The 27590-nt window shown below is 41.5% G+C and overlaps 1 protein-coding gene across 2 annotated transcripts in view; it reads right to left on the bottom strand.

Moving 5' to 3' along the window:
- palm2akap2 (palm2 and akap2 fusion) overlaps nucleotides 1–27590 on the bottom strand; it is a 330335-nt gene that overhangs the window by 32361 nt on the left and 270384 nt on the right. Inside the window, exon 8 of one of the 2 annotated variants that reach the window (XM_043715729.1) lies at nucleotides 14561–15277. In XM_043715729.1, the coding sequence (XP_043571664.1) occupies nucleotides 14561–15277 (717 nt within the window). Of the gene's footprint in view, nucleotides 1–14319; nucleotides 15278–27590 lie in introns of those variants that run through there. The other variant, XM_043715738.1, reaches the window with a different exon arrangement.

Raw genomic sequence — 27590 nt, 5'->3', positions numbered from 1 at the left:
CAGTTCAAGGAAAGTTAGGAATGGGCAACACTCACCAAATAACACCCGCATCCCATAGAAAAGAAAAACCACAGAGGTGGGTGACTGGGTAGTGGGTTATCAGGAGAGGTTGACAAATCAGGGACTAGCTGAAAATGTGTTGCTGGAACAGCGCAGCAGGTCAGGCAGCATCCAGGGAACAGGAGAATCGACGTTTCGGGCAAAAGCCCTTCTTCAGGAAAGGGATTCCTGAAGAAGGGCTTTTGCCCAAAACGTCGATTCTCCTGTTCCCTGGATGCTGCCTGACCTGCTGCGCTTTTCCAGCAACACATTTTCAGCTCTGATCTCCAGCATCTGCAGACCTCACTTTCTCCCCAAATCAGGGACTAGTCAAGTTGGGTGGAGGGAGGGTTTGGTGGGTCAGAGACTGTCAGATAATTGGTGCAGGGGAGTCAGATGGTAGGGGTCAGTTTGTTCCATGGCAGAGTCCAGGGGCCAGGGGTCAGGGAGCGAGGGAATTATCTACTGCAAATTAAAATTTCCTGGAGAATTCCCATGGAGACAGTTCAATGTGGAGGATTTCGATCAAGGTTTTCTGTCTCTTATGCTGGTAGCAATTGCATAGTTTTGTGGCTTATGATGTGTTGAAGTTTAAAGAACAAGCCATTATGCTGAGAAGCTCATCAAAGATGTTACAAATGTATTGTTGCTTATAAAATAAAATACGGTTAATTATCTTGTAAAATGTTTAGAATTGTTGTACTAGAAGACGCTTTGCAATATTATGCAGACTTATGACTTTGGGAATCTTTTGAAAGAACTGTTGAGATGAACAGGAAAACCTGTGAAGGCCTGTGGACTAAAATGTAAACAGATTATAGATCAGATAACTTAGACATATAAGAGAGATTGGGACATGCCTGAACTCGGTGGACCACCAGAAAAGAGGATAAAAGGTAAAATGCTTCGAGACATATCTACACACCCACAGATGTCAAAGGTAATCATGAATCGACAGAACATTTGAAGAGACGGAGCTACATTTATCTGGGAGGCAAGGACTGGAGTGGCAGAAGACTCGTCTATACACTGCTCCATATGTTACACATTATCTAGTTTAACTTGTTCTGCTTAATAAATCTACAGCCAATCAATCACAGTCTCTACCCTTGCGGTTCTTCATCAGTCATGAATCAGTTTCAAACCTTTGAATTTAACAAAATTTATCCTATTCCTTCAATTTTTAATCTTGCTGACAGGTTGAGATGAAGAGGGGTGGAGTAAGCTGGTGTGGAACCTAAATACTAGCAGGGACCAATGGAACTGAATGGCTGTTTGTGCTATAAATGGTTTATAATTTTGATTAGTATTTCCTTCTTTTCTCGTCCCCATGAGTTGTAAATACTCATTTTGCCAGATTCTTCTGAAATTTGGAAGCGTATTGAATTACTTCAATAGATGTTTGCCTTCTGCCTATTTACTATTAACAACCCTTCCTTTCACCCTTCCCCTCAGCTTTTCAGTCCTAGTGTGCTCCACTCTGAGGAACTGCTGAGGGCCTGACCCTCTCACCCGGCTGTTCAATGGGAGTGACAGTCAAAATGATGAACCTGGATCCAACACCATAGCAATGTAAGGTAAGGCGAATCTCCTGACTGTACTTTTTAGTGGACTCTTTTTGTGACAGCGCACTGTGTTCTATCTGATTCCCAGTCCAAAGATGTGAGTGCATAATCCCTAAAGCACCTGAGCGGAACATAGGGATGGATAACTGGATCGCTCCCTTAGAGAGACAATGCGACTCGATGGACTCCTCCTGTGCTGTACTGACTCTTTGACTCTAGCTGGGTTGACCTATCAGAGGTCTGTCTCATGGCCATACTGTCAAAGGTGTCACCTTTCAGTGGTGACGGTTCCCTCCATGATTGAAAAGAGAGCAATAGATACCTTCATAATGTCCTTGACCAACCAACATTATGACACATATTACCTGGTTATTATCACATTGCTCACTCTATGACCTAACTGTGCAAATTTTGTGCTATGTTTTCCGCATTTCAATATTTATGATGCTTCATTTGGGTGTAAAGTGCTTTTCGGCAGCCTAAAGTTGTAAAAAAGTCACTGTAATGCTTCTGGTAAATGACCTTCACTCAGTTTTTCCCTGAATAAAATCCATATAAGCCAACATCCAAAAAAGAAAAATAAAACAAGCTCATACTTAAGGCTGTTACAGTGATAATAGTGACAGATGCTAGTGCAGAGTGGAAGTTAAGGAGGTTAGTAACCTTTTTAGTGACAGCTGTGATATCAGAGTGATGTGCCCCTCTTTTTCTTTGGAGTCTGGAGTGTTTGAAAAAGTGAAAGTTAGAAAGAAAAGTAGCAGAGACTGTCTTGTGTCGACATTGTGGAGAGCCAGTTTATTCATATTAATTCTGTACAGAAGAGCAGCTCAGGTTACAGCTTGGCCAGTGGCAGTTTCTTAGAACAGAACAGAACAGTACAAGTACACTTCAGGTTACAGAGTACAGCAGAAAATGCAGCAAGTCCTTACCAGTGTTAGCAATCTATTCCCAATCACTGAGCTCTTTTACATTTGTTTGGGTGTAGCACTTGTTAATGAAACCACTGTGTTTGCCTTCTTCCCCAAGCAGCCTTACTCCTCAATGTTTTGGCCATCAGCTTTTAAGTCTAGTTCATGTTTCGAAAACCTGGTTGGCATGGATGAGTTGGGCTGAAGGGAGTGTTTCTGTGCTGTATGACTCTAAAATCATTTACCCCATAGTTTACTTTTTAAAGTTTTTTAGGGAGCTAATGCTCATAAATACATTCACAGACAAACAACTGAAAAGGTGTACATTTGAATACTATTTAAACACAGATCAATGCAACATTATCCACTTCTGAGGGGGAATGGCAGCAGGAATTATTTTGAGAATAAGACACAGGTAACAATTTAAACAGAATGTCATTTCTGTCATTTAGCATTGTTAACTAGAGAGGTTTCTTGTATGGTAAGTTAGATGACATGTGAAGAGGCAGATAAAGGCAATTACTAGCCGAGAGAGTGGTGCTGGAAAAGCACAGCAGGTCAGGCAGCATCCAAGGAGCAGGAAAATCGACGTTTTGGGCACCTTTTCCTGATGAAGGGCTTTTGCCCGAAACATCGATTCTCCTGCTCCTCCGATGCTGCCTGACCTGCTGTGCTTTTCCAGCACCACATTTTCGACTCTAATCTCCAGCATCTGCGGTCCTCACTTTCGCCTAAAGACAATTAGCACCCTGTCATTGTTAACCTGTTTATGTGGAATTTTAGAAACCTAAAAGGCGAATCAATAAGTTGCATCTTTTTCATTGTCTGGTACTGAGTGCTGCCCCTACAGTGTTTGGCTGGAAAAATAAGGTGAAACGTTTCTTCCAGCACTATTTCCTATTGCACAAGGTTGAATTTCACTAGAGGAGCATGGCGCATAAAATGGCCAAAAGGGATGACAAGTTTCTCCTTAAATTCCTGGAGGATGACAATGGTAATGCTGCCATCTTAAGATCTGTGATCCAAATATAATAGACAGGTTAGACATTATGAGGTTGCTTGCCTGGCTGGGAAATCTAAAAAATCAACGTTTTGGGCAAAAGCCCTGCTGTGCTTTTCCAGCACCACACTCTCGACTCTAATCTCCAGCACCTCACTTTCGCCTGGGAAATCTAAAACACAGCTTCAGCATGAAATGTTTGTCATTAGGGACTGATATGAGGAGTCACTTCTTGACTCAGAGGGTTGTGAACCTTCAGAACTCTCCATCCCAGAGGATTATGCACAGTCTATTATTGAACACATTTAGATTAGATTAGATTACTTACAGTGTGGAAACAGGCCCTTCGGCCCAACAAGTCCACACCAACCCGCCGAAGTGCAACCCACCCACACCCATTCCCCTACATTTACCCCTTTGCCTAAAAACTACAGGCAATTTAGCATGGCCAATTCACCTAACCTGCACATTTTTGGGCTGTGGGAGGAAACCAACGCAGACACGGGGATAATGTGCAAACTCCACACAGTCAGTCACCTGAGGCGGGAATTGAACCCGGGTCTCTGGCGCTGTGAAGCAGCAGTGCTAACCACTGTGCTACCGTGCCGCCCACAACTGTGCCACCGTGCTGCCAAATCTTAATTTATGGTTAAGATTGAACATCTTTATGGATAGATTTTTCTCAGTGTTTCAAGAGACATGGGGAGTATTTGGACAAGTGGAGTGGAGGTAGACCAGAAATGATCAGATCAAGTAGTGGAGCTATTTGAGGACCCAAATGATCTTATGCTCCAAAAGTTACAGTAGTAGCCAATGGTGTCCCATCATGCTGGCTTTTGACCTCAAAGCCTGGTATAATTACACAATTGGATCCATATAACATACGTTGAAGGAAACCAATGTTACACTAATTATTGGTTGAACAAACAGAGTGATTTAAAATAACATGCATTTATTGGTAGGAAGCTTACTTTTGATTTGCTCCATAAGGGGACAGTAATGTGCTTGGCAAGGACATGTTTGTTTCTCATGAAACTGAGCATACTTCCTTTCCTGTAATTTTGTCCTCTCCTCCCATTTGCTGCCTTACAATAGCTGGCCAATTTGCTATTCTTCAGATTTGGGCCTCATTGGAAAGTTAGGGTGGTCTATCCCACCATGCGAACCATCACAATGAACTCAATCCTATGGTCACCTGACATGGACACACCTGACCTTTGCAGCTACAGTCAATCGAATGTGATCAACAAACAGGAATTCTTTGTGACTGTTGTCTTGGTCCATTTTTACACCTCTCCTGCTTCCCTGGTTGAAGCTCACTGGCTTCCTGGGTTTGTCTGTCTCAACACTGTGCCATTGACAAACAACCTGAGTTTGTAGCTAATCTATCATCTAAGATGACACTCCAGGTGCTGGACTGACAGAGTGCTACACTGTCTGAGATACTATCTTTTGGATGCAAAACTAAATTGAGGTCCCATCTGTGCTTTAAGGTACATTTAAAGATCTCATGACAGTAATTTAATTATGAATAGGGGAGTTTTCCCATTGTCTCTGCCAATATTTATCCCTCAACCAAAATCACTGAAACAAACTATTTATGGCTGTTTGTGGGAACTTGCTGTGTGCGAATTGGCTGCCATATTGTAATGTTGATGATACTTCAAATATACTTTTATTGGCTTTGAAGCACTTTGGGATGTCTTGAGGTTGTGAAAGCTGCTATAAAAATGCAAGCCTTTTGATTAATTTTTCTATCCCAGTTTGCAACAGTTTGAAAAGCTGAAAATGCTTGCTGCTAGTTGAATATAAATTAATATATTTTTTGAACAACTTTTATTTAATATGTGAAATTAGGTCTTTGTAAAATTCAAAAAGAAGATAAATATGTATTTATATTGTACACGTATTGGAATTTTGGCATGAGCAAATATGGGGGTTTAGTACTTCAGTGATATAAATTAACAGCAAAACTTGAAATATTCTGAAACCTACGACAACTTTAGCTTTAGATCCAATGACTCGATTGTTAGCTCCAACAAGTACGGCCTTAGTCCCATCACTACAGCTCAGCTCTGCCTGCCACAGAGTTGGCACTGCCTACAACATCTTTCACTACATTGACTACAATCCTAGTCCCACCCACTCCCACTTTACCATCATGTTATACATACTTAACCTCATCCACTACCCCTTTAGCTCCCACCTCTACTTAATAATTCCCAACCAGTCAAGACCCATTCACTTCCCCCTATAGCTCCCACCTCTACATAATAAATCCAAACCAGTCAAACCCCTTGGTTTTACACTTAAATCCCTGAAGGACCCACACCCATTATTACTGCTTTAGTACATGCTGGTTAAGACAAAGCCCTGGCAAAGGAAAATTATGCAAAGAGGCCATTATCATCAAGGCAAATCTCTTGAACAGGAGAGTTCAGGAGAAAATGGAGTAGGAACAGAAGTTCTATACTGATGTCATTTATTCTATGACTGTGGTTATAGGATAAAACAATGTTACTTAAATAAGGTTAAAAATAAAAATCTGAAATTTGAAGGAACAACCCAAGCTTAAAATGATAGGGCTTGTGTTATTATAGCTTCTTACATGACCTCAAGCTATACCAAAGTGTTTGGAGTTGCTGTGTATCTGGAGATTATGATAGATTTGCATTGACATCCATTCACTATTTGCCTTGGTCATCCTGCATAAATAAATCGTACAAGTAAGGAATTTGATACATCTTGTCTTTACACCTTTTCAACCATTTCACCACAAGTTTCAGTTGGTTAACAATAACATTAATTCCACTGAACATAACAGAGAAATATGGCAAAATATTCCAAGCAAACCTGAATGGGACAGTGTTAGAAGTTCCTGTGATGTAAGGGCACTGGTATATGTGCCATTGAAATGAAGCTCTCTATTCTCTCCCAGCCATCCCATCAACTGATAACATATTAAACAAAAGTGTGAATTTGACTTTTTGATATTCTGGTAGAGAGTCACAGATATGTCAAGTATTGAATAATGAGGATATTCAATTGGGTATATACTCAAACCCTGGGACCATCTCTCTTTATCATATACTAACTTTAATTGTAAATTTAGACATGTAAATATCAAAGCAACTTGAATTCTAAATATTATTGTCTGATGAATGACATTTTGTAAATCAACATTAAAATTGGTAAAGAGTTGGATGGAAATAATTTTATACAATTCCAATTCGAAACATATTAGGAAATATTTATAATTGTACTGCACCCACAATTTTAAATCAAAACTCTATGTAATGAGTCAAAATGGTCGAGACCAGATCTGATGCCACTGGGTTCCTCTATAATTTTCACCGGTAATCTCCGAGAATAACAATTTAGCAGGAGATCAGCATCCTCTCTGGGGTGATCCTTCATATATACAGTGAGATTTTACCTGCACTAGTCCATGGCTGGGTTATGTAGGAATCTTTGGATTACTTTCAAGTGCTAATCTTATTCCTGGGGAGGGATGAGGGGAGGTAGTGAGAAGGCATTGCAATTTTACACAGAGATGTTCCCTTGTTAGGCATAGAGACAAGTTTGCATCAAATTAAGGAGGAGTGGCAGATGGCTCACAAATGCAGAAAGTCAACCAGATTCCTCATAGATTGAAAAGAACAGCAGGTTGCAAGAACAGCAGGTAAAAGAGTGGGAGCTTTGATACAGAGGCTTCCTCACTCTCCAACTGTTAAAAGTTTCAGTGACTGGGCCAACACTCTGTTATAGGAGCATGGGGAAAGCCTGGGATGGCCTCTGGCTGCTTCTGTACCTCAGCAGGAAAGGAGGGTCTGGAGGCTGGCTGAAAGACTGCTCCCCACCTCCCCACAGGGAGGCCATCACCCAGCATCTAAACTGGTGTCTGTCATATGCATGTGGATACCCTCTCCTGCAGAAATGGTCCAGAGCTGGAATTAGCTTGCTGAGTGGCATAGCCATTTTTAATTCCTGACCCCCATCCCAGACCCATTGCAGGTCAAAGGTCCAGCCCATGGATTATGGTTTTCAAATTTTGTTTTGATCAAGTTTAAACAAGAATGCGTTGCCAGATTGGAGATGCAGTGACATCATTACATTTCAATCAATTGGGGTCGCTTAAACTCCATAACAGCAGAATGGTAATGCCGAGGAACACATGTTACATGGCTAGTGAGGCTCTATGGGACCATCAATCAAAGAGTCAAAGCCCTGAGATATTTTAAGAATGCACCTGTCTCCATTTCAGTGGTCTGCACGTTCCCTTGGGAGCATTAGGAAAAGCCTTTCAGTTCAAACAGTTCAGCAAAGATATTTCTACTACAGATGGTGGATCAAAGAACAAGGTTACACATCCCCCATATTTTTAGTACAAGAATTGGGCAGATGACTGAAATTTAATGGCCTGCCAAAAATAAATCACTTGTGGTAATCCATGTGTACGTATGGAATTTGCAATGAGTTATATTAAGTCAAATTAATATGTGCCTTGCTTATGGTTTCTCCTGGTATGCAGGCTCTCAATGATCACTATCCTATCCATGAGTACACAGGGATTGACCAATAAAAACTGCATTGTCCTACTTCTTATGCATCTGAATAATTTTATATAGAATGGCTACAAACAATACAAAGTTACCCAATAAATCAAGGTTTTGCATCTTACAAGCTCCTCGGTCCTTCATTCATGCAAATCTCATTTCACGCATAATATTGATGGTAGTGATTTACTTCTTATTGTCCTTAAAGAGTGGCACGGTGGCTCGGTGGGTAGCACTGCTGCCTCACAGCACCAAGGACCCAGGTTTGATTCCAGCCTCAGGCAACTGTCTGTGTGGAGTTTGCACATTCTCCCCGTGTCTGCGTGGGTTTCCTCCGGGAGCTCCGGTTTCCTCCCACAGTCCAAAGAGGTGCAGGTTAGGTGGATTGGCCATGCTAAATTGCCCATAGTGCGAGGTACATTAGTCAGAGGGAAATAGGTCTGGGTGGGTTACTCTTCGGAGGGTCAGTGTGGACTTGTTGGGCCGAAGGGCCTATTTCCACACTGTAGGGAATCTAATCTAATCTAAAAAAAAGCCCCATGAATTCAGACCTATTCCACCTCAGGATAACCTCACTTTTTCTCTTGAGTCCAGATTCTGAGAGGCAAACCACAATGCTCTTTAGTTGCTTCTTGGAGTTCTGCTTGTGCAACCTTGTGAAAAATATCCTCTAATAATTATTTACCCTTACTCATGCAAATAAATCAGGCTACAAGTTCTGTCCTGTAGGCAATCTTTGGGTTTGAGTGCCAGTGGAAGATTGTGATTTGCACCTATTTGGAAGCAGCCTATTTTTTTTTCAAATTTTTCAATTGCATTATAATTTGTGAGGGAAAGTGTTCAGTAGACATCTGAAATGAATGACCTGAAAAGGTGTTGGAAGCGGATTTGTGAGAGGAAGGGAAATCAGAAATATTTGCTATGCTACTGGGAAAGAGATTAATTGGATAGCTCTCTCAAACAGCCAGCACAAATACTATGGGATGAGTGACCTACTCTACATTAATATTCAATTGTTATGGCGCTAAAACAGTGTTATTACTTGTGGTATTGTGTGTCCAAATAGCTATCTTCAGAATGACAGAAGAGTGGACACCCAACAAATAATAAAGCAATTTGCAGTTTGCCTATAGACTTTATGATATGGTCATTTGAACAAGTAAAGATATTCCCCAGAAGTTAAGTACAGGTATTTGCTACATGACATCAATGCAGAAGACCTCAGCTTTGCCCAAGTGGAGGGAGATACCCAGGAAAAAATCATTTGGGTTTTACATTGGTTTTCATAAATAACTAGAGTTAGTCTCAATACCTGCCTCTTCAACAATAACAGGCTTGTGATAATATTTTCTTTTGGTGCTTTAAGCCAGAAGGACATGGATTCACGTCCTAGTCCAGAGATGTGAGTAGGCAACCTAGGCTGGCACTCCTAGTTCAGTGCTGATGCAGTATTGAGATGTCACCTTTTGTTTGCAGGGTGGTAAACAGGGTGGCCCAGTTTAAGCTTGTAGCTGGACACTTTGAAATGTGGTTGATTTGAAGACAAGCAAGGGAGTTATCCGTAGTGTGCTCAACAATACTCATCCTTCAGTTGACATCACAGAAACTGATGATCTTGTCATTAAGACATTACTGCCTTTGGGAACTTACTGTGAAAATAATGGCTGCCTTTCCAACACAGAATGACTGACTACACATTAAAAAGTATTTAAATGACTATTATCACTTTGGGATCTTGCAAAACAGGCAATAAAAATGCATGCCTTTTATTGAGGTATCAAAGACTGGTGATAAATTTTGATAGATGCAATTTGAAAAAGACAGAATTCTAATCTGGGAGAGGTTGGGATTAAATTAATTGAGGTAATTGTATCCTCAGCAGGGTGTTCCTAACATTTTTATGTAGTGTAAGCCCTTCAGTGCACATTTTGGTGAGGAGTCTGTGAAAACTGCTTAGGTAGTAATGTTCTTGAGGAGTGAACTAACTGTTCTATACCCACATTAACAGTTGGCAGGTTGAAGTCAGAGTTCCTTCAGCGTTTTTCCTCAGTTCTGCACTGTAGAGATTTAGGAGCTTCGATTACACTAATAATCCAGAAGAACTAGACTAGACATCTTTGTGACATCAGTTCAACTCCCATTGTGGCTGCAGAGGAATGTGCATTAGATTAATTAAATAATTTTGGAGCCCCAAGCTTATATTAGTAATGGTAACCACAAAACTGCTGGGTTACTGCAGGAAGTGTATTTGGTACCTTAATGTCCTTCCGGAAAAGAAACCGACTACTCTCATTGGCTCTACTTGCACCTCTAGAACCATGGCAATGTGGTTAATTGTTAGCTGCACTTTGAAATGGCCAACCAAGCTACTCATCACCACCATGGGCCATAAAGGCTAGCATTGCCAATGATGATAATAAAAACAAAAACAAGTTTTAAAATTACGTGAAATTCCATCTGATATTTTACATCAGAAGCCCAATGTTTGAATGTTGGTAGTGCTCAAAGGAATAATTATTTGAGTCGGTTGGGAGAGTGTGGAATAAGCTGCTATCACTGAACAGGATGGGATGCTTGCGAAAGCTGCAGTGGATGCTTGGTGGTATTAAGGCTAAGTGTATGTAAAAGAGCTCTTTGGGATTGGCACTAAAAGGAAAAGAGCATAGAGAACAATAACTGTACATTGCGTCAAACCTTTTAGAACCAGCAAGAGTTACTATGTTATGCTCTGGAATATAATGCTTTCTTAAAAAAAGGAAAGAAATGAAAAGTAGAAATATCATATATAAACTGCAATAGAACAAGGTACAAAATGGTCACTTCAAAGACGCCCTTTAGGTAAAACAACCATGTTAGTTGCTATGCAAATATGTTCCAGAAAAAAATGATCATACAGTAGAATCAGAATTGTGTTTATAAGTAGGAAATTCACAACCTTTAGAGAGGTGAAGATGGGGAAAAGACCATCCTCATTAACAAGATATTAGTTGACAACCATTTTATAATATATAATTGTACATTCAAATACAGTGGTTACCTTAATAAAATTGAAACTTGGCAAAACCCTTTATCTTGTGGGGAAGGAAAGAAAATAGGCACAGTCACTAAAAGGCATCATAGAAAATCAATGGCTGCTTCTCATTGTTAGTTTTTCCTCAATTGTGCTCAGTAAAAGCTTCTGCAATCCAGACAGTGTGAACTGGGAGGGGCTCACAGGGAGAACCAACCATACTGTACAAGATGCCCTATATAAGCAGACTTATAAACCATTCTACCTCTGCAGGCAGCTGATCCGATCTCAGTCTCATTAGCCTTGCTGTCCATTCTCACTGATCCAGGGCCCTGGGATCACACTGCAAAGCACTGCACACCAGTTGGCACAATTGAGGTCGGTGGAAAAAGGCACTATGATTCTAAAAAAAATGACTTTTTTCACTTCTTATCATTATAAAACCCTTACAAAATCAAGAGCAAGACTGATTCACAAATTGTTAAATGGAATCCAAAAAGGGAAAAATAAAGGTTCAGACTATCCTTTTAGAAAACACAAAATAACTTTTCGGATCGAGCAGCTTGCATAGAATGGTTGGATAGCTGGTATCTCAAGACCCCAATGGACTGGGATATTGAGATAGCAATGGTTGAGGGCAGGATGGAGGTCAAGGGTAGATTTTGACTTTGTGCCAGAGCCTGAAGGGGCTGTTTTACATCTCTCCCCATTTTATGACAATGACTTTTCAATGGAAGCAGTCAATTTCCTATTACCGGATGTACAGGTTGCTCCCCCATCACTTTACACTGCATTGCAATTAAAAACCTCAAAGGCAGAGATAAGTATTTGTATTTATTGACCAGCTTAACCATGACAGACACTGTGTACTTTATGAAGAGAACTCTGTGCATAAACCCTCATTCTGATAGCTGGCTTCCCCTGTGGTTATGTTGTCTACATTTTACATATTCTTTCAAAATTTATTACCAAGTCACCAGGTTTGAATGTCTTCCTCCTCAAAACTCTGTCCTATCAGCTGCTCTGACTCTGATCAAGTCCCATTTGCACATTGAAGGAGAATCTCCAACCTACTTTTCAACCCTCCTCTTACCCACCCTCTTTTTGTGGTCTCTGCACAATGGAATTATATATGACTCTACAGATAAGTGTGTCAGAAATGTAGCTTGTAAAATGTTTTCACTAATACCTTTCTGATATATTACTGCAGATATCCATCTAGTAGCTCTTAAGAATTAAACTTCAGTTGAATGTAGGACAGCTAGTGGCAGTTTTCTGAGGTTGCTGATGAATATATTAATTGTATAGTAATTACCCATAGGGACCCTATAACTAAATGTTCACTTTCCTAGGATTTTACCTGCAGGCTTTCTTTGATAATGGATAAGATTTGCAGCATATGTCACTTCTGGGTCTATTGCTAAAAGAGATTTTGGAACGGATTCTTCACGCCTGATAAACATATCTGGTGTGATTAATGCCCAGAGATGCTTCATTATTTGTGTCACATTATTTTGTATACATTAGGTAGTTTTTATAACATGATAGTGGCCACAATGATCTAGCACATATATTTGGATTAGTTTAAGGATTGATGAGAAGTGGAGTGTTGTCAGTACACTGCTGTGCAACAGTTGATGCATTATGCATTACCTACTCACACTTAGTGAAGGGGGTGGGTGGTGCCTTTGTGTAATAGTGTAAGATGCAGGATATAGAATTGACAGCCTGCTCTCTATCTCTCCTGACTGTTTTTATTCCCTTCAGCTGTTGACTCACGATCACCAGATTATAGTCAGACAAAGAGACGTGAATTAACTACAGGGTCTGAACCCTACTGCACCACAGTACTTCTCAGCAGAGTCAGGAGAAAGTAATTGGATAGATTCATTCTTGTTCTTTGCCAACTGTAGCATGTCTAACAGCATAAATGATGTTGGAGATCAGACAACCTGTTACTGAGATTTGTAACCCTCTGATCTGTAATGCTTAATGTTGTGTTCGGCTATACACTCATCCGCCGAGGCCTGGATAATAATGACTTGAGGAAGGAACTTGTCCTTCCCATTCCACCCTTATCCCACCCCATTCTTTCATTAAATTGGAAACAATCTCTATTGTATTCCCATGAGTTCATCAATGTCAGAGATGGGAGGGGACACAAGGGCTCAGAACAATATGCGTACTTTAAAGATTTCTCAGGAAAATATAACATTTAAAGGAAACTGTGAAGTCTTTTGCATCTACACATTTCATCTTTGTTCTACACATTTCATCAGGAAGGAATTGAAATAAACCAGACCTTCAGGAGAAGAAATTTTCAAATTATGCAGGAAATGTGAATGGGGTGGCATGAATGAACATTGGTCAGAATTGATTCTGACAAAGTGAGCACAGAAGGAATGAAATCCTAAATCTTGATATTTGCAAAAGTAAGTATTATCCACGTTTTATCAAGATGCAGGAATATGGTTAACAAGCTATTGCACTTCTGTCCTTGTCATTGGCAATTCCCAAATTCTCACACTTTGTAGCTGAAGTCATGTTCCTTTATCAAGGAAACAAGGGTCATAAATATAAGGTGGTCACAAATAAATCCAATAAATTAAGTGGAGCATCTTTTACCCAGTCTGGTTAGAATGTGGAATTTGAGGCAAAAAAGGGAGACTGAATAAATGCAGAGGGAGAAAGGAATAGAACATTTGGTAGACAAAATTAGATGAAGTAAGAGAGAGGAAACTTGGGTGGGGCATAAACACCAGAATGGACTAGTTGGGCTGAATGGCCTGTTTCTATCAAGATTAGAGTGGCGCTGGAAAAGCACGGCAGGTCAGGCAGCATCTGAGGAACAGGAAAATCGACGTTTCAGGCAAAAGCCCTTCATCAGGAATGGCTTTTGCCCGAAATGTCGATTTTCCTGTTTCTCGGATGCTGCCTGACCTGTTGTGCTTTTCCAGCACCACTCTAATCTTGACTCTGACCTCCAGCATCTGCAGTCCTCACTTTCGCCTGGCCTGTTTCTGTGTTGGAGAAAGTGAGGACTGCAGATGCTGGAGATCAGAGCTGAAAATGTGTTGCTGGAAAAGCGCAGCAGGTCAGGCAGCATCCAAGGAGCATGAGAAGCGATGTTTTGGGCATGAGCCTTCCTGAAGAAGGGCTCATGCCCGAAACGTAGATTCTCCTGCTCCTTAGATGCTGCCTGACCTGCTGCACTTTTCCAGCAACTCATTTTCAGCTCTGTTTCTGTGTTGTAAAACTCAAACCAGTAAATGGATGGTGGTTATGCTACAGTTAGTCGAACATTAAAGGGAGAATTTACGGCGAAGTAAGGGAGGAGGGAGGAGACAGCTCCTCCCAGTTCACATCCTGACAGTGTGATTAGTAAAACGAGGTTAAAGTTAATAAGAGATAGCGTGACCGTGAAGGCTAGAGGGCTGGTCACATGACAGTACAGCACTTACAACGCTTTTTCTTGTCTGTACCTGTGGCTGGCTCTGTTCCAGTGTCCGTCCCTTCATTCTCCTCTGCTGAGAGTGTCTCTGAAGCCTCGGTTGTGGACTTGCCAGCCACCAGTTCAGCTGCGTTGCCATCTACTGTAGAGACGTCCGTCACCGTCTTCTCTCGCAGTGACTTCTCGTCGTCTTCGTCGATCAGGACCAGCTCTGCTTGGATGGCGCCCTCGTAGCCCAGCAGTTTGTTTGTTTCCTCCTCATCCTCCACGTTCTGATAGCCCATGAAGATCATCGTCACTGGATGCTCAGCACTGGCCTTAGGGGCCTCTCCAGTTGGAATCTGATGGATTGCTTTCCCCACGTGATGCGCTTTAGGGACCATTTCCAGTTTAGCTTCCTTGTGGATCATATCTTTCTTAAGTCCACTATCTCCAGGGCTCCTGGTATTGTCAGGGGATGCACTACTCTCCGATACAGTCAGCGATTCTGGCAAACATTTGTTGCCGCTCACATTTATTCTCCCCGCTCTGTGTATCAACTGATCTACTTCCGATGTAGTGAGGTGATGCACTCCATTCTCCACCACTGCACCTCCTGAACGTACCTCATACACAACTTTGCTGCCATCATCATATACCGCAACCCCTCTCTGATGAACTCCCTCAGGATTCAAAAGAGCAGTGGAGACGATCTTGGTTTCTCCTGTCAGTTTGTCTTTCTGTACGTTGACCTCCATGGCATACATTGCTGGAATATCAAGAACATGTATATTAAAGGATCTGATAGTCTTAAGTTGGAAAACTGATCAAGGATTACGCTCAAAGTTCTTGCAAAGCTTAAAGGTAGAGATTCCAGTTTTGATACAATCAACAATGCAGGCACAAATTTCGTTTGAAGTTGCACTCGTTTTAAGCAGTTCTGCTTTCTTGAGTTTCTGCTCAAACTCATTTGCATATTGCAACACAAAATCTGCCATAAACCAGTGCAATTGGACAGTGTTTTAAACATAATTTTGACAAAATATGTTCCTCCTTTAAAATATATCCCTTGACATGTGTTGCTAAGGAAGTGATGCTAGGCCTCTACAAATCAATGGTCTGACCACACTTGGAGTCCTGTGTCCAGTTATAGAGTCATAGAGTCACAGAGATGTACAGCATGGAAACAGACCCTTCGGTCCAACCCGTCCATGCTGACCAGATGTCCCAACCCAATCTAGCCCCACCTGCCAGCACCTGGCCCATATCCCTCCAAACCCTTCCTATTCATATACCCATCCAAATGCCTCTTAAATGTTGCAATTGTACCATCCTCCACCACTTTCTCTGGCAGCTCATTCCATACACGTACCTCTCTCTGTATGAAAAAGTTGCCCTGCAGGTCTCTTTTATATCTTTCCCCTCTCACCCTAAACCTATGCCCTCCAGTTCTGGACTCCCAGACCTCAGGAAGAAGACTTTGTCTATTTATCCTATCCATACTCCTCATAATTTTGTAAACCTCTTTAAGGTCACCCATCAGCCTCTGACACTCCAGGGAAAACAGCCCCAGCCTGTTCAGCCTCTCCCTATAGTTCAAATCCTCCAACCCTGGCAACATCCTTGTAAATCTTTTGTGAACTCTTACAAGTTTCACAACATCTTTCCAATAGGAAGGAGAGCAGAATTGCACACAATATTCCAAAAGTGGCCTAACCAATGTCCTGTACAGCCGCAACATGACTTCCCAACTCTTGTACTCAATACTCTGACCAATAAAGGAAAGCATACCAAACGCCTTCTTCACTATCCTATCTACCTGTGACTCCACTGTCAAGGAGCTATGAACCTGCACACAAGGTCTCTTTGTTCAGCAACACTCCCTAGGGCCTCGCCATTAAGTGTATAGGCCCTGCTAAGATTTGCTTTCCCAAAATGCAGCACCTCTCATTTATCTGATTTAAACTCATTCTGCCACTTCTCAGCCCATTGGCCCATCTGGTCAAGATCCTGTTGTAATCTGAGGTAACCCTCTTCGCTGTCCGCTACACCTCCAATTTTGGTGTCATCTGCAAACTTACTAACTGTACCTCTTATGCTCGCATGCAAATCATTTATGTAAATGAGAAAAAGCAGAGGATCCAGCACCGATCCTTGTGACACTCCACTGGTCACAGGCCTCCAGTCTGAAAAACAACCCTCTACCACCACCTTCTGTCTTCTACCTTTGAGCCAGTTCTGTATCCAAATGGCTAGTTCTCCCCAAATTCCGTGTGATCTAACCTGCTAATCAGTCTCCCAAGGGGAATCTTGTCGAATGCCTTACTGAAATCCATATAGATCACATCTACTGCTCTGCCCTCATCAATCCTCTTTGTTACTTCCTCAAAAAACTCAATCAAGTTTGTGAGACATGATTTCCCACGCACAAAGCCATGTTGACTATCCCTAATCAGTCCTTGCCTTTCAACACACATGTACATCCTGTCCCTCAGGGTTTCCTCCAACAACTTGCCCACCACCGACGTCAGGCTCACTGGTCTGTAGTTCCCTGGCTTGTCCTTACCATCCTTCTTAAACAGTGGCACCACGTTTGCTAACCTCCAGTCTTCTGGCACCTCACCTGTGACTATCAATGATACAAATATCTCAGCAAGAGACCCAGCAATCACTTCTCTAGCTTCCCACAGAGTTCTCGGGTACACCTGATCAGGCCCTAGTTACCCTTTTGCCCTTAATGTATTTGTAAAAACTCTTTGGATTCTCCTTAATTCTATTTGCCAAAGCTATCTCATGTCCCATTTTTGCTCTCCTGATTTCCCTCTTAAGTATATTCCTATTTCCTTTATACTCTTCTAAGGATTCACACGATCTATCCTGCTTTATACCTTACATATGCTTCCTTCTTTTTCTTAACCAAACCCTCAATTTTTTTAGTCATCCAGCATTCCCTATACCTACCAGCTTTTCCTTCTGGGCATCTTATTTGAAGGAAGGATGGTAACGTCCTGGAGAGAGTGCAAAGGGGATTTATTAGAGTGATACCATGAAGAGGGACTTTAGATGCAAGAATAGAGTGGAGAAATTGGGCTTATTCTTCTTGGAGCAAAGAAGATGAAGAGGTGAGCAGTTGAAAATTATGAACAATTTGACAGGTTAAAGAAGAATATTCTATTTCCGTTAATTGGTATGTCAGTAACTAGGGGTTACAATTTCAAGATTGTGAGCAAGAGAGCTAGGAGTGAGATGAGGAGAAACTTCTTTACTAAGAGAGTTGTTAGGATTTGGACTGCACTGCCTGAGAGAATGGTGGAGGTGTATTCCAGAGAAGTAAATGGGATATATTTTTGAAAGTGAAACAGTTAGAGGGGTACGGTGAAAGGATTGAAGAATGGGACGAGTTGGGTAGTTCTTTTGTGAGTCAGTACAGACACGATGGGCTGAATGGCTCCCTTCAATATTGTAAAATTCTATGATTCTATACTTAAGAATATTGACCTGGGGAAATTTGATTAATACAGTTGAAAATAGGCTTATCCCAAATAATAAGCATTTGGATCAGCACCTTGTCACCATCTGTGAGTAAACTAGTTTTAAGTAACTGAAAAAAACTACACAGAACCTATTGTTCACTTTTTTCATGAACAACAGCCATCTCGTTTGTAAATTGGAAGGAAGAGTTCTATTCAAAATCTTTTAAATCACTCCAGCTAAAATCCTTGCATCAGAAAGAACCAACGTAATATTTAGAGTTTGTTTCAGGGATTGCAAACACAAATGGCGAGCAAAGATTCACCATGGCGATTGATTTGATCTTGAGCCTTAGCAATTTTTGTAAGTGGGGCTAGTTACCAGCACAATACCTTTTAAATCAATGGTTAAATTGTGGGAGATGAGCTGATTTGCACATAAAATCCTGCAATCTTTGGTGCAAATGAATTTGGGTGAATTGCATGGAAAAGAAAGAGCAGCCTCTAAGTGCAGATTTTTTGTTTCATACTGTTTTTCTTTGCTTTCTTAAAATTTCTACATAGTCTCAGTATAAGCAGTGGCAAAGGATAATATGTTGAATGTAAGCTCTGCCTGTAATGAAAGCTCATTGAAACACCCAGTGTTAAAATTGGTGGAGATGGACTATATCAAGTTAAAGATGTGCCATGAGAGTAATATTACAACTAAATTATATGTTCCATTTTGGTTGTTCTGATGATAATTTATAAAGAGAAGCTTTCTACCACAGTGCTATTTCCATTAGTTTTTCATCTTTGTGGCAATGTGTGCATTTTGGAATTGTAGACATTTGACAGTGTGAGGGCTTCAATCATCCTCATCCTGACCATTAGTTTTAAATCATGCAAAAATCAAGATGTTGGAAGTATATATACATTTCTACATTGAGTGGTCCCTATGTCTGGGCCAAGAAGCCCAGGTTCAAGACTGCTCCAGAGATATGTAAAAACATCTCTGAAAGATTGGTTAGAAAATATCTACAGTAGAGAATTAGCCTTTACACCCAATTTATCAGTGCTGATGTTTATATTTAACACAAGCCTCCTCCAACCTTAGTTGAGAATGAACTTCACGCAAAGATTGATAAATGCCTTGAATCATCTGATAAAGTGGGAGGGAGGCAGGACAAGCTTCGGCTGAACAGTGGTCTATTCAGTGCCTAGACTGTGGTGCTGGAAAAGCACAGCAGGTCAGGCAGCATCCAATGAACAGGAGAATTGACATTTCGGGCATAAGCCCTTCAGCAGAAACGTCGATTCTTCTGCTCCTTGGATGCTGCCTGACCTGCTGTGCTTTTCCAGCACCACACTCTCGACTCTGATCTCCAGCATCTGCAGTCCTCAGTTTCTCCTCCTGCTCAGTGCCTATGTAGTTGAATATCAATAATTGCAAAAGAAACTCTACCTTCTTTTCAACGTACATTTTTCATGCACTTAATTAGGAAGAGTTGTGACCAGATACAGAGAACCTAGATTGATAGTAAATTCAGGATACTTGTTCAGCAGCAGAGTATTCTTTTAATTCAGGATAATTGAAATTCCAATATGCACAATTTTAAACTGTGAGTCAATGAGCAGCACTCTTGATTTTGGATCAGGAGGTTGTAGGTTCATGTCCAACATGATTATTTGAGTGGAGAAGTCAAATCTGACACCACTGAGGGAATGCTGCACTGCCAGAGGTGCTGATTTCTGAATGAGATGTCAACCAAGGCTCCATGGGCCCTCTAAGGTGGATCCCATGCTGCTATTTTAAGCATGAGCAGGGAACTATCCCTAATGTTTGGCAAATATTTATCTCTCACTCAGCATCATAAAAACAGATGCCATGGCTTTTACCACATTTTTGTTCGAGGGAACTTACTGGGTTCAAATTGGCTGCTGTGATTCCCCCATTAGATGAAAAACTATAGTTCAAAACTGCTTCATTGACTGTAATGTGCTGTAATGCAGTTGTGGAAAGTACTGCATAAATGCAAGTATTTCATTTTTCTTTCAGACTGCAGATCAGAGTTCCAGGCCCAGTGTCTGGTCAGTGTGGAATTGGCTAAGCATAGCTAGCATCCAATTATGGGGAGACTACAATTGGTTACAACAATCTCAGGTAAAAAGAGGGGCAATCAAAATTCAGCAATGGCTGCTGGTCAATAAACAAGGTGCGCTTCTAGAAAAGACATTGGGTTAGAACACAATTGATGCTATGACTGGCACTTACTGAGTAAGGCTCACATACCTATCATGATCAGTGGACAAAGTTAAAAATCACACAACACCAGGTTATAGTCCAACAGGTTTATTTGGAAGCACTAGCTTTTGAGGTACTGCCTCATCATCATAAACCTTTTGGACTATAACCTGCTGTTGTGTGATTTTTAACTTTGTCCACCTCAGTCCAATACCTGCACCTCCAAATCATGATCAGTGGAGACAGTTGGAAGCTGGAAGAAACAAGTGCTTGCATCCTGGTCCATCAGGACATTGCAAGCCTTCCCATTTTCTCTGTTGTTTTATCACAGGATCTTACAGCACTGCAGCAGGCAGTTCAGCCAATTTGCCTGTGATAGCTCTTTGAACAAGTTATCCAATTAGTCCCACTCTTTCCCCACAAACTTTCTCCTCTTCAGTATTCATCTAATTCCTTGTTGAAAGGCATTATTGTATGTGCTTTCAGATGGTGCACAGTTCCGACTTAAAATATTTCAGGAACAGGTCAAGATCCAAGTTAAAGGTAGACATCTTAGTTTGTTGGAGAGCAAAGAACATATGTAGGCATCCAGGTGATGTGGTGAAATACACAGGGTCTCATGGTCTATTGTGCCCAACCGTTTCTTAGTGCCGGGAATTGGCAATATGTTTGTCTGCAACTTTACCCTCTCCCAGGTTGCTGTTTGAGGCCCTAGAGGGGTCTACGGTTGTGCACTTTGGCTGAAGGAATAAACAAGCTGACTATTATTTGAATGGAGAAAGATTGTGGAAAGTTGCAGCTAAGAAGGATTTGGGGCTTCTTGTGATTAAGTCACAAAAAGCTAGCATATAAGTTCAGCAGGAAGGTAGATGGTCTATTGGTCTCCATTTCAAAGAACTTACAGTTTAAAACTAGTGAATTCTTGCTAAAATTAAATAAAACACAAGTTAGACGACACCTAATAAACTGTGAACAGTCTTCATTCTCATTACCTAAGGAAAGATACGCTCATATTGGTTGCCAAAGGTTTATTAGGCGGATGCTAGGTTTGCAAAGATTTTCTTACGAGAGAAAGTTGAATAGATTGGCCTTCACTTGTTGGATTTTAGAAAAATGAGTGGCAACTTCATTGAAATGCGCAAGATTCTTAAGGGAGTTTACAGGATAAATGCAGAAAGATGGTTTCCCCTTGTGGGAGAGTGTAGGACTGGGTAGGGCATAGTCTCAGAGTTAAGCAGAAGCCCAGTTAGGACAGATGAAGAGGAATTGCTTCTCTCTGAGGATAGTGAATTTATGGAATGCTTTGTCACAGAAGTCTATAGAGGTCAGGCCATGAAGTAACTGAAAGCAAATACAATAATGCCTTCCAAAAAGGAATTAGATGAATACTGAAGAGGAGAAAGTTTTGCAGGTCTGTGGGAAAGAGTGGGACTAATTGGATAACTTGTTCAAAGAGCTGTCACAGGCAAATTGGCTGAAGTCGACTGATTTTTGGAAGAGCAACTATTATCGGGAAAAAGCAAGAAAATGGATTTGGGGATTATCAGATGAACTGAGTAGCAGAGTTGAATCAACAGGCTACTCCTACATCTTATGGATTTATAACAACTCTGTGTAAAAACAACCACTCATCATCTTGCCTCTGGTTCTTCTGCTCATTACATTCAAGCTATGCCTTCTGGCTTCCGATTCTCCTGCTCCTGGAAATAATTTCCCCTTCAATAAAAACCCTTCAAATGTTGAACACCTTGAGTAAATCTCCCCTTCACCTTCTCTGCTATAACAGTAACACCTTCAGTTTCTTCAGTCCTTCCAAGTCACTGAAGTCCCTTATTGTCTGGCGCCAGGAAATAGCGTCCCCACGACTTGACAATTTTCCTTTAAGTTTGATGCTCAGAGTTTGATACCACATTATAACTGAGGCCAAGACCATGTTTCATAAATGATTAGCATAACCACTCTGCTTTTTTAACTGGATTCCTCAATTGGTGAATCTTGTGTCTTGGCTTTTAACAGCCTTTTCAACTTGCCCTTCCACCTTCAATGATTTCTGTACATAGATTCCCAAGTCTGTCTGCTTCAGCACCTGCTTTAAATTTGTACTATTTCCTTTACATTGACACTCCTCTGTCACTTACCCTGCACCTTCTCTGTGCTGTCCTGCCCTTTCATCGACTCCATCCTTTGTGAGCAGAGAGTCGGAAGGTCGGGTATTCCAAGAAAAACGTAATTCACTGCATCTGTTGGTGATGGTGGGGGTGGGATGTAGGGAAACAAAATGACGGGTGGCACTATAAGACTCGCTGCTGATACAGCAGAGTTCCCGGGAATGCTGTATTAAACCAGAACAATAAAAAGCAGCACCAGCACCAAGCTTTTTTTGCACTGAACAGCTGGATCAGAGGGAACAATGAGGCAGGCTCACAATCTCATGATTGGCGTTAAACAGAGTAGCTGAGGCAGGAAATATTGAGGCTTGCCTTCAAGCTGCTGAAAATTTAATTCAATCAGGGTTATGCGATTTTGAAAGGGACTCCATGACACACCCACACCACAGTTCATTGATTACAGCAACATTTGGTGAGAGAGAAGGCACCAAAGTCTCAAAGTGCAAAGCCCTACACCACCATGGGAAATGGTACGGCTTACAACTCCGTTTTATAATTTCCCTTATTTCATAATAGTTCCCCTTTACTTCTTTTACATGTTTGCAATCTTTATCATTTTTGTCATCTGAAAGCTTCACAGCAAATCAACTTAACAAAACCCATTTGTCGTCAATGTCATTCAGCCACGATTGTGCCAGAAAACAATTGGAACTGACATCATTCCAAAACTATGAATTATTTTTAGAGATGCAGAATGCCATACTTCCTGCTGCTGTGCTCTGACAGAACAATGCAGCAAAGTATGTATGGCCCTCCTATTTAATACAGTGGCATGATCCCATCACCAATGCTCCTAATGCCAGGGTGCTGCTGACTATGGAGTTAAGGTCTAATGATACCAACAACCGTGCCCAATCTGGTTCACATTCCCACTCAATACATGCAAGCCTTAACAGCAAAATGTTGTTGACAACAACAACTTAGCTGAGTAAATCACCCTGAGACATTTTGCAGGATCATTATTGGACAAAATTCAACACTGAGTAACATGAGGTGACAAAACCTTGGTCAAGGAGGCTGAGTGTATTAAAGGAGCAGAAAGCCAGACAGATTTAGAATGGAAATTCTAAGCTTGGGGCCTTTAGCACCGAAAAGCACAGTAGCCAATTGTGCAGGAAAGGAAATTAGGGATATTCAAGAAGCTAGAATTGGAGGAGTGTAAAGTTATGGAATATAATTAATTACAGAAATGGTGCACATTGTTCTTAGTTGACATCTACACATAATAGGGACCAGAGGTCAGGACATGGGCACATCAGGTCCTACTTTCAGGGCTGGAGGGAGCCCTTTATGCTTGGATCCTGGGAAGGGTCGCTTTGCTCAGCTTTGTGGGCAGGAACAGCATTTGGGCCAAGAGCAGCACCAGAGCCAGGGTTTTCCATTACTGCCCATACAAGGACATAGTGCATTGTTCCTGACCACTTTTTATTCTCATGTTGAATTTGCAACTGCTGTTGAAGGAAGAGGAAAGTGGGAGGCATTCTTCAGGGCGCTCAGACTGAATTTGTTGGAAACACAAGGAACACCAGCATGGAAGTGGGTGCATGCCCCTGACCACGTGGATTGCAGATCGCCAATGAATGGAACTTCATGAGAGATTGAAGTGGAGTCTATTTCACAGTTTTGGGCTCTCTCACAGCAGCAAGAAATAAATACATTGATGTATACACCTACAACAGCATAGGATTTGCACACTCAAAGTAGCATAGCATACATTTACCACGCAACTTCCAACTCCTGATGCCAAGACAATACCACTACCTACTAAACCACAGGTGACTGACCTGTTAGTTGCTGCTTTGTGCTATTTGGACATTGTGAGTGTACTTATTTGTAAAGACTGATAAGTGCTTTCACAAAGGTGGATAAACTCTAAAACAGTAGCCAAGAGCAATTAGTACCTCTACCCAAGATGCAGGCAAATGAACAAGAAGTTGGATATAAACCTTATATTTAACCCTAAAGAATCATGGTGTGGCCTCCTTATTATCTAGAGATTGAATATATTGATTATGGTATTCTACACTGCTATATAAGTCACTTCATTATTTCCAAATTAATTGGAGAGCCCCTTTTCTTGTAAATCTTTTAGAAAACCAAAACAAACTATACCATCCATTTATTGAGGAGTGAGGGACCCTTTGAAGGACCCTTCTCCATTAAACAGCAACACATAACATCAACACAATAGACTGTACTAAATGTAATTGTGGCCATTAAGTTGCTTGATCCCTTTAAGCAGGCCCTTTGAATAAAATTATCTATTTTGACCTTTTAAGTACTAAGATAGCAAGTGAGTATAAAAATAGGCAATTAAAAAATTAGATTCAAGCATCCCTGATAGCTCCCACATACTTAACCTACTGTCCTCCAAAGAGCAATGGTTTATAATGTTCTCTCTTTATTACGAATTTGCTTGTTCTGATAAACATGCCTTTTTTTAAAGATAGAGACATTGCTAACAAGGCCAGTGTGAGAAGTTGAAGGTAACATTTCTTTAGGAATGCAGCATCATATCTATGCATGTAAGATCCCAGCTACATGTGGCTTTTCACTTCACATGGTTATCAACAAAATTTGACACTGGGCCACATTAAGAGTATTAGGAGACACATCTGGTCAAAGAAGCAGTTTTTAAGGAACGCACTAAAAGAATAATGAGAGGTAAATGTTGGAAAAGATTTGAGAGTGAATTCCTTACTTTAGCATTTAGGCAGCTGAAATCACAGCCATCAATGGTACAGGGAAAGAAATGGATTATGTGCCAGAGACTAGAACTTGCAGAGTGCATAGATCCCAGAGGCTGGATGAGTTTAAAAAGAAAGAAAGGCACAAACTACTGCAGGGATTTGGAAGCAAGAGGAAGAATTTGAAATCAAGGTATTTCTGGACCAGAATTCGGTGTAGGTCAGTGAGCAAATGGATGATATCTACTATTGTCCTTTAGGAAGGAAATCTACTGTCCTTACTTGGTCTGATCAACATGTGACTGAAAACACATTTCAATGTAGTTGACTCAGAACTGTCCTACAGTCAATTCAAGAATGGCAAGAAATGCTGGCCTAGCTAGTGATACCCCCATCTATGAATGAATAAAAGACAGGTAGGATCTGGTGCAAGTTAGGATATAGCCAATTGAATTTTGGATGCCATGATGTTCATGGAAAATGGAAAATGGGAGTTGGCCAATGAGTCAATCTGTGGGATGGGAGGAGGAGGACAGGGGCAGTGGTGGACATGAATGCATGGAAGATCTTCATTGGCTGTTACTTTCACATTTACATTAAGGAGCTGTTTCTGCTCAGTTTATGGTACAAGGCAAATTCCACGGCAGCACTGAAATAACTGTTTGGGAAACACTGTTTGAAAGCTGAAATACTCAGTTATACTTTACAGGAGAAGGAATGCAGGGAATAGTGAAGAAAGATTGGGATGTTGATAAGACCAAATAGGAGAGTTTGAGGCTTTTGAAGAAAAGATGCCAATATAGAGGGAAGTAGGGAGAGAAGTTCAGGACTGGATGTACCCAATTTTAATTCACTCATGAGACATGGGCATCACTGGCTGGCCAGTATTTATTGCCCATATCTAGCTGCCCTTGAGAAAGTGGTAGCGAGCTGCCTTCCAGAACTGCTGCAGTTCACATGCTGTTGGTTGACCCACAATGCCCTTAAAGAGGTATTTCCAGGATTTTGACTCAGCGATAATGAAGTAAAGGCGATACATTTCCAAGTCAGGTTGGTTAGTGCTTTGGAGGGGAACTTGCAAGTGGTGGTGTTCGCATATATCTGCCACCTCTGTCTTTTTAGGTGGAAATGTTTGTGGGTTTGGAAGGTGCTGTCTAAGGATTTTTGGTAAATTTCTGCAGTGCAGCTTGCAGGTAGTACACACTGCTACTACTGAATGTTCGTGGTGGAGGGAATGGATGTCTATGGGTGTGGTGCCAATTAAGTGGGTTGCTTTGTCTTGGATGGCATCAAGCTTCTTGAGTGTTGTTGGAGTTGTATCTGTCCAGGCAAGTGGGAAGTATTCTATCACAGCCCTGACTGATACCTTGTTGATAATGAACAGGACTTGGGCAGTCAGGAGGTGAGTTACTTGATGCAGCATTCCTGGTCTTTGACCTGCTCTTGTAGCTACTGTGTTTATGTGGTGGGTCCAGTTGAGTTTCTGGTCAATGGTAATCACTAGGATGTTGATAGTTAGGGACTCAGTGATGGTAATACCATCGAATGGTGTGATTATTACTAGGCACTTGTCAGCCCAAATATGAATATTGTTGCATTCAAACATGGACAGCTTCAGAATCTGAGGAGTCATGAATGGTGCTGAACATTGTGGAATCATCGGCGAACACCCTCATTTCTGACATTATGATGGATGGTCATTGACACAGCGACGGAAGATGTTTCAGCCTAGGCACAGCTTAGATCTGATCTGTTGGTTGTGGGTGTATCCTTTGGTCTATTGCTTGCTGCTTATGCTGTTTGATAACACAAGTAGCCCTGTTTGGTAGCTTCACCAGGTTGACACCTCATTTTCAGGTATGCCAGGTGCTGCTCTTGGCATGACCCCTACTGCACTCTCCATTGAACCAGTGTTGATCCCTTGGCTTGATGGTAATCGTTGAGTGGGGACATGCTAGACCATGAGGTTGCAGGTTGTGTTGGAGTACAGTTCTGTAGTTGTTGATGGCCCCACAGAGTCACATACGTCCCTAGTATTGTGTTGCTGGATCTGTTCAAAGTCAGTCCCATTTAGCATGGTGTAGGTGGTAACAACAGGGTTTTCTCAAGGTGAAGGCAGGACTTTGTCTCCACAAGGACTGTGTGGTGGTCACTCTTACCGATATTGTCATGGACAGATGCATTTATAGCTGGCATATTGATAACAATGAGGTCAACTATGCTTTTCTTTCCTGTTGGTTCCTTCACCATCTGCTGTAGACCCCGTATAGCAGCTACATACTTTGGAACTCAACCAGTTTGATCAGTACTGCTGCTGAAAATGTGTTGCTGGAACAGCGCAGCAGGTCAGGCAGCATCCAGGGAACAGGAGAATCGACGTTTCGGGCCTAAGCCCTTCTTCAGGAATGAGGAAAGTGTGTCCAGCAGGCTAAGATAAAAGGTAGGGAGGAGGGACTTGGGGGAGGGGCATTGGAAATGCGATAGGTGGAAAGAGGTCAAGGTGAGGGTGATAGGTCAGAGTGGGGTGGGGGCG

This window comes from Chiloscyllium plagiosum, chromosome 2 (genome assembly GCF_004010195.1).
Source record: "Chiloscyllium plagiosum isolate BGI_BamShark_2017 chromosome 2, ASM401019v2, whole genome shotgun sequence".
Lineage (NCBI taxonomy): Eukaryota > Metazoa > Chordata > Chondrichthyes > Orectolobiformes > Hemiscylliidae > Chiloscyllium > Chiloscyllium plagiosum.
The sequence above is the reverse complement of the archived record's forward strand: the minus strand, read 5'-3'. Positions and strand labels throughout refer to the sequence as shown.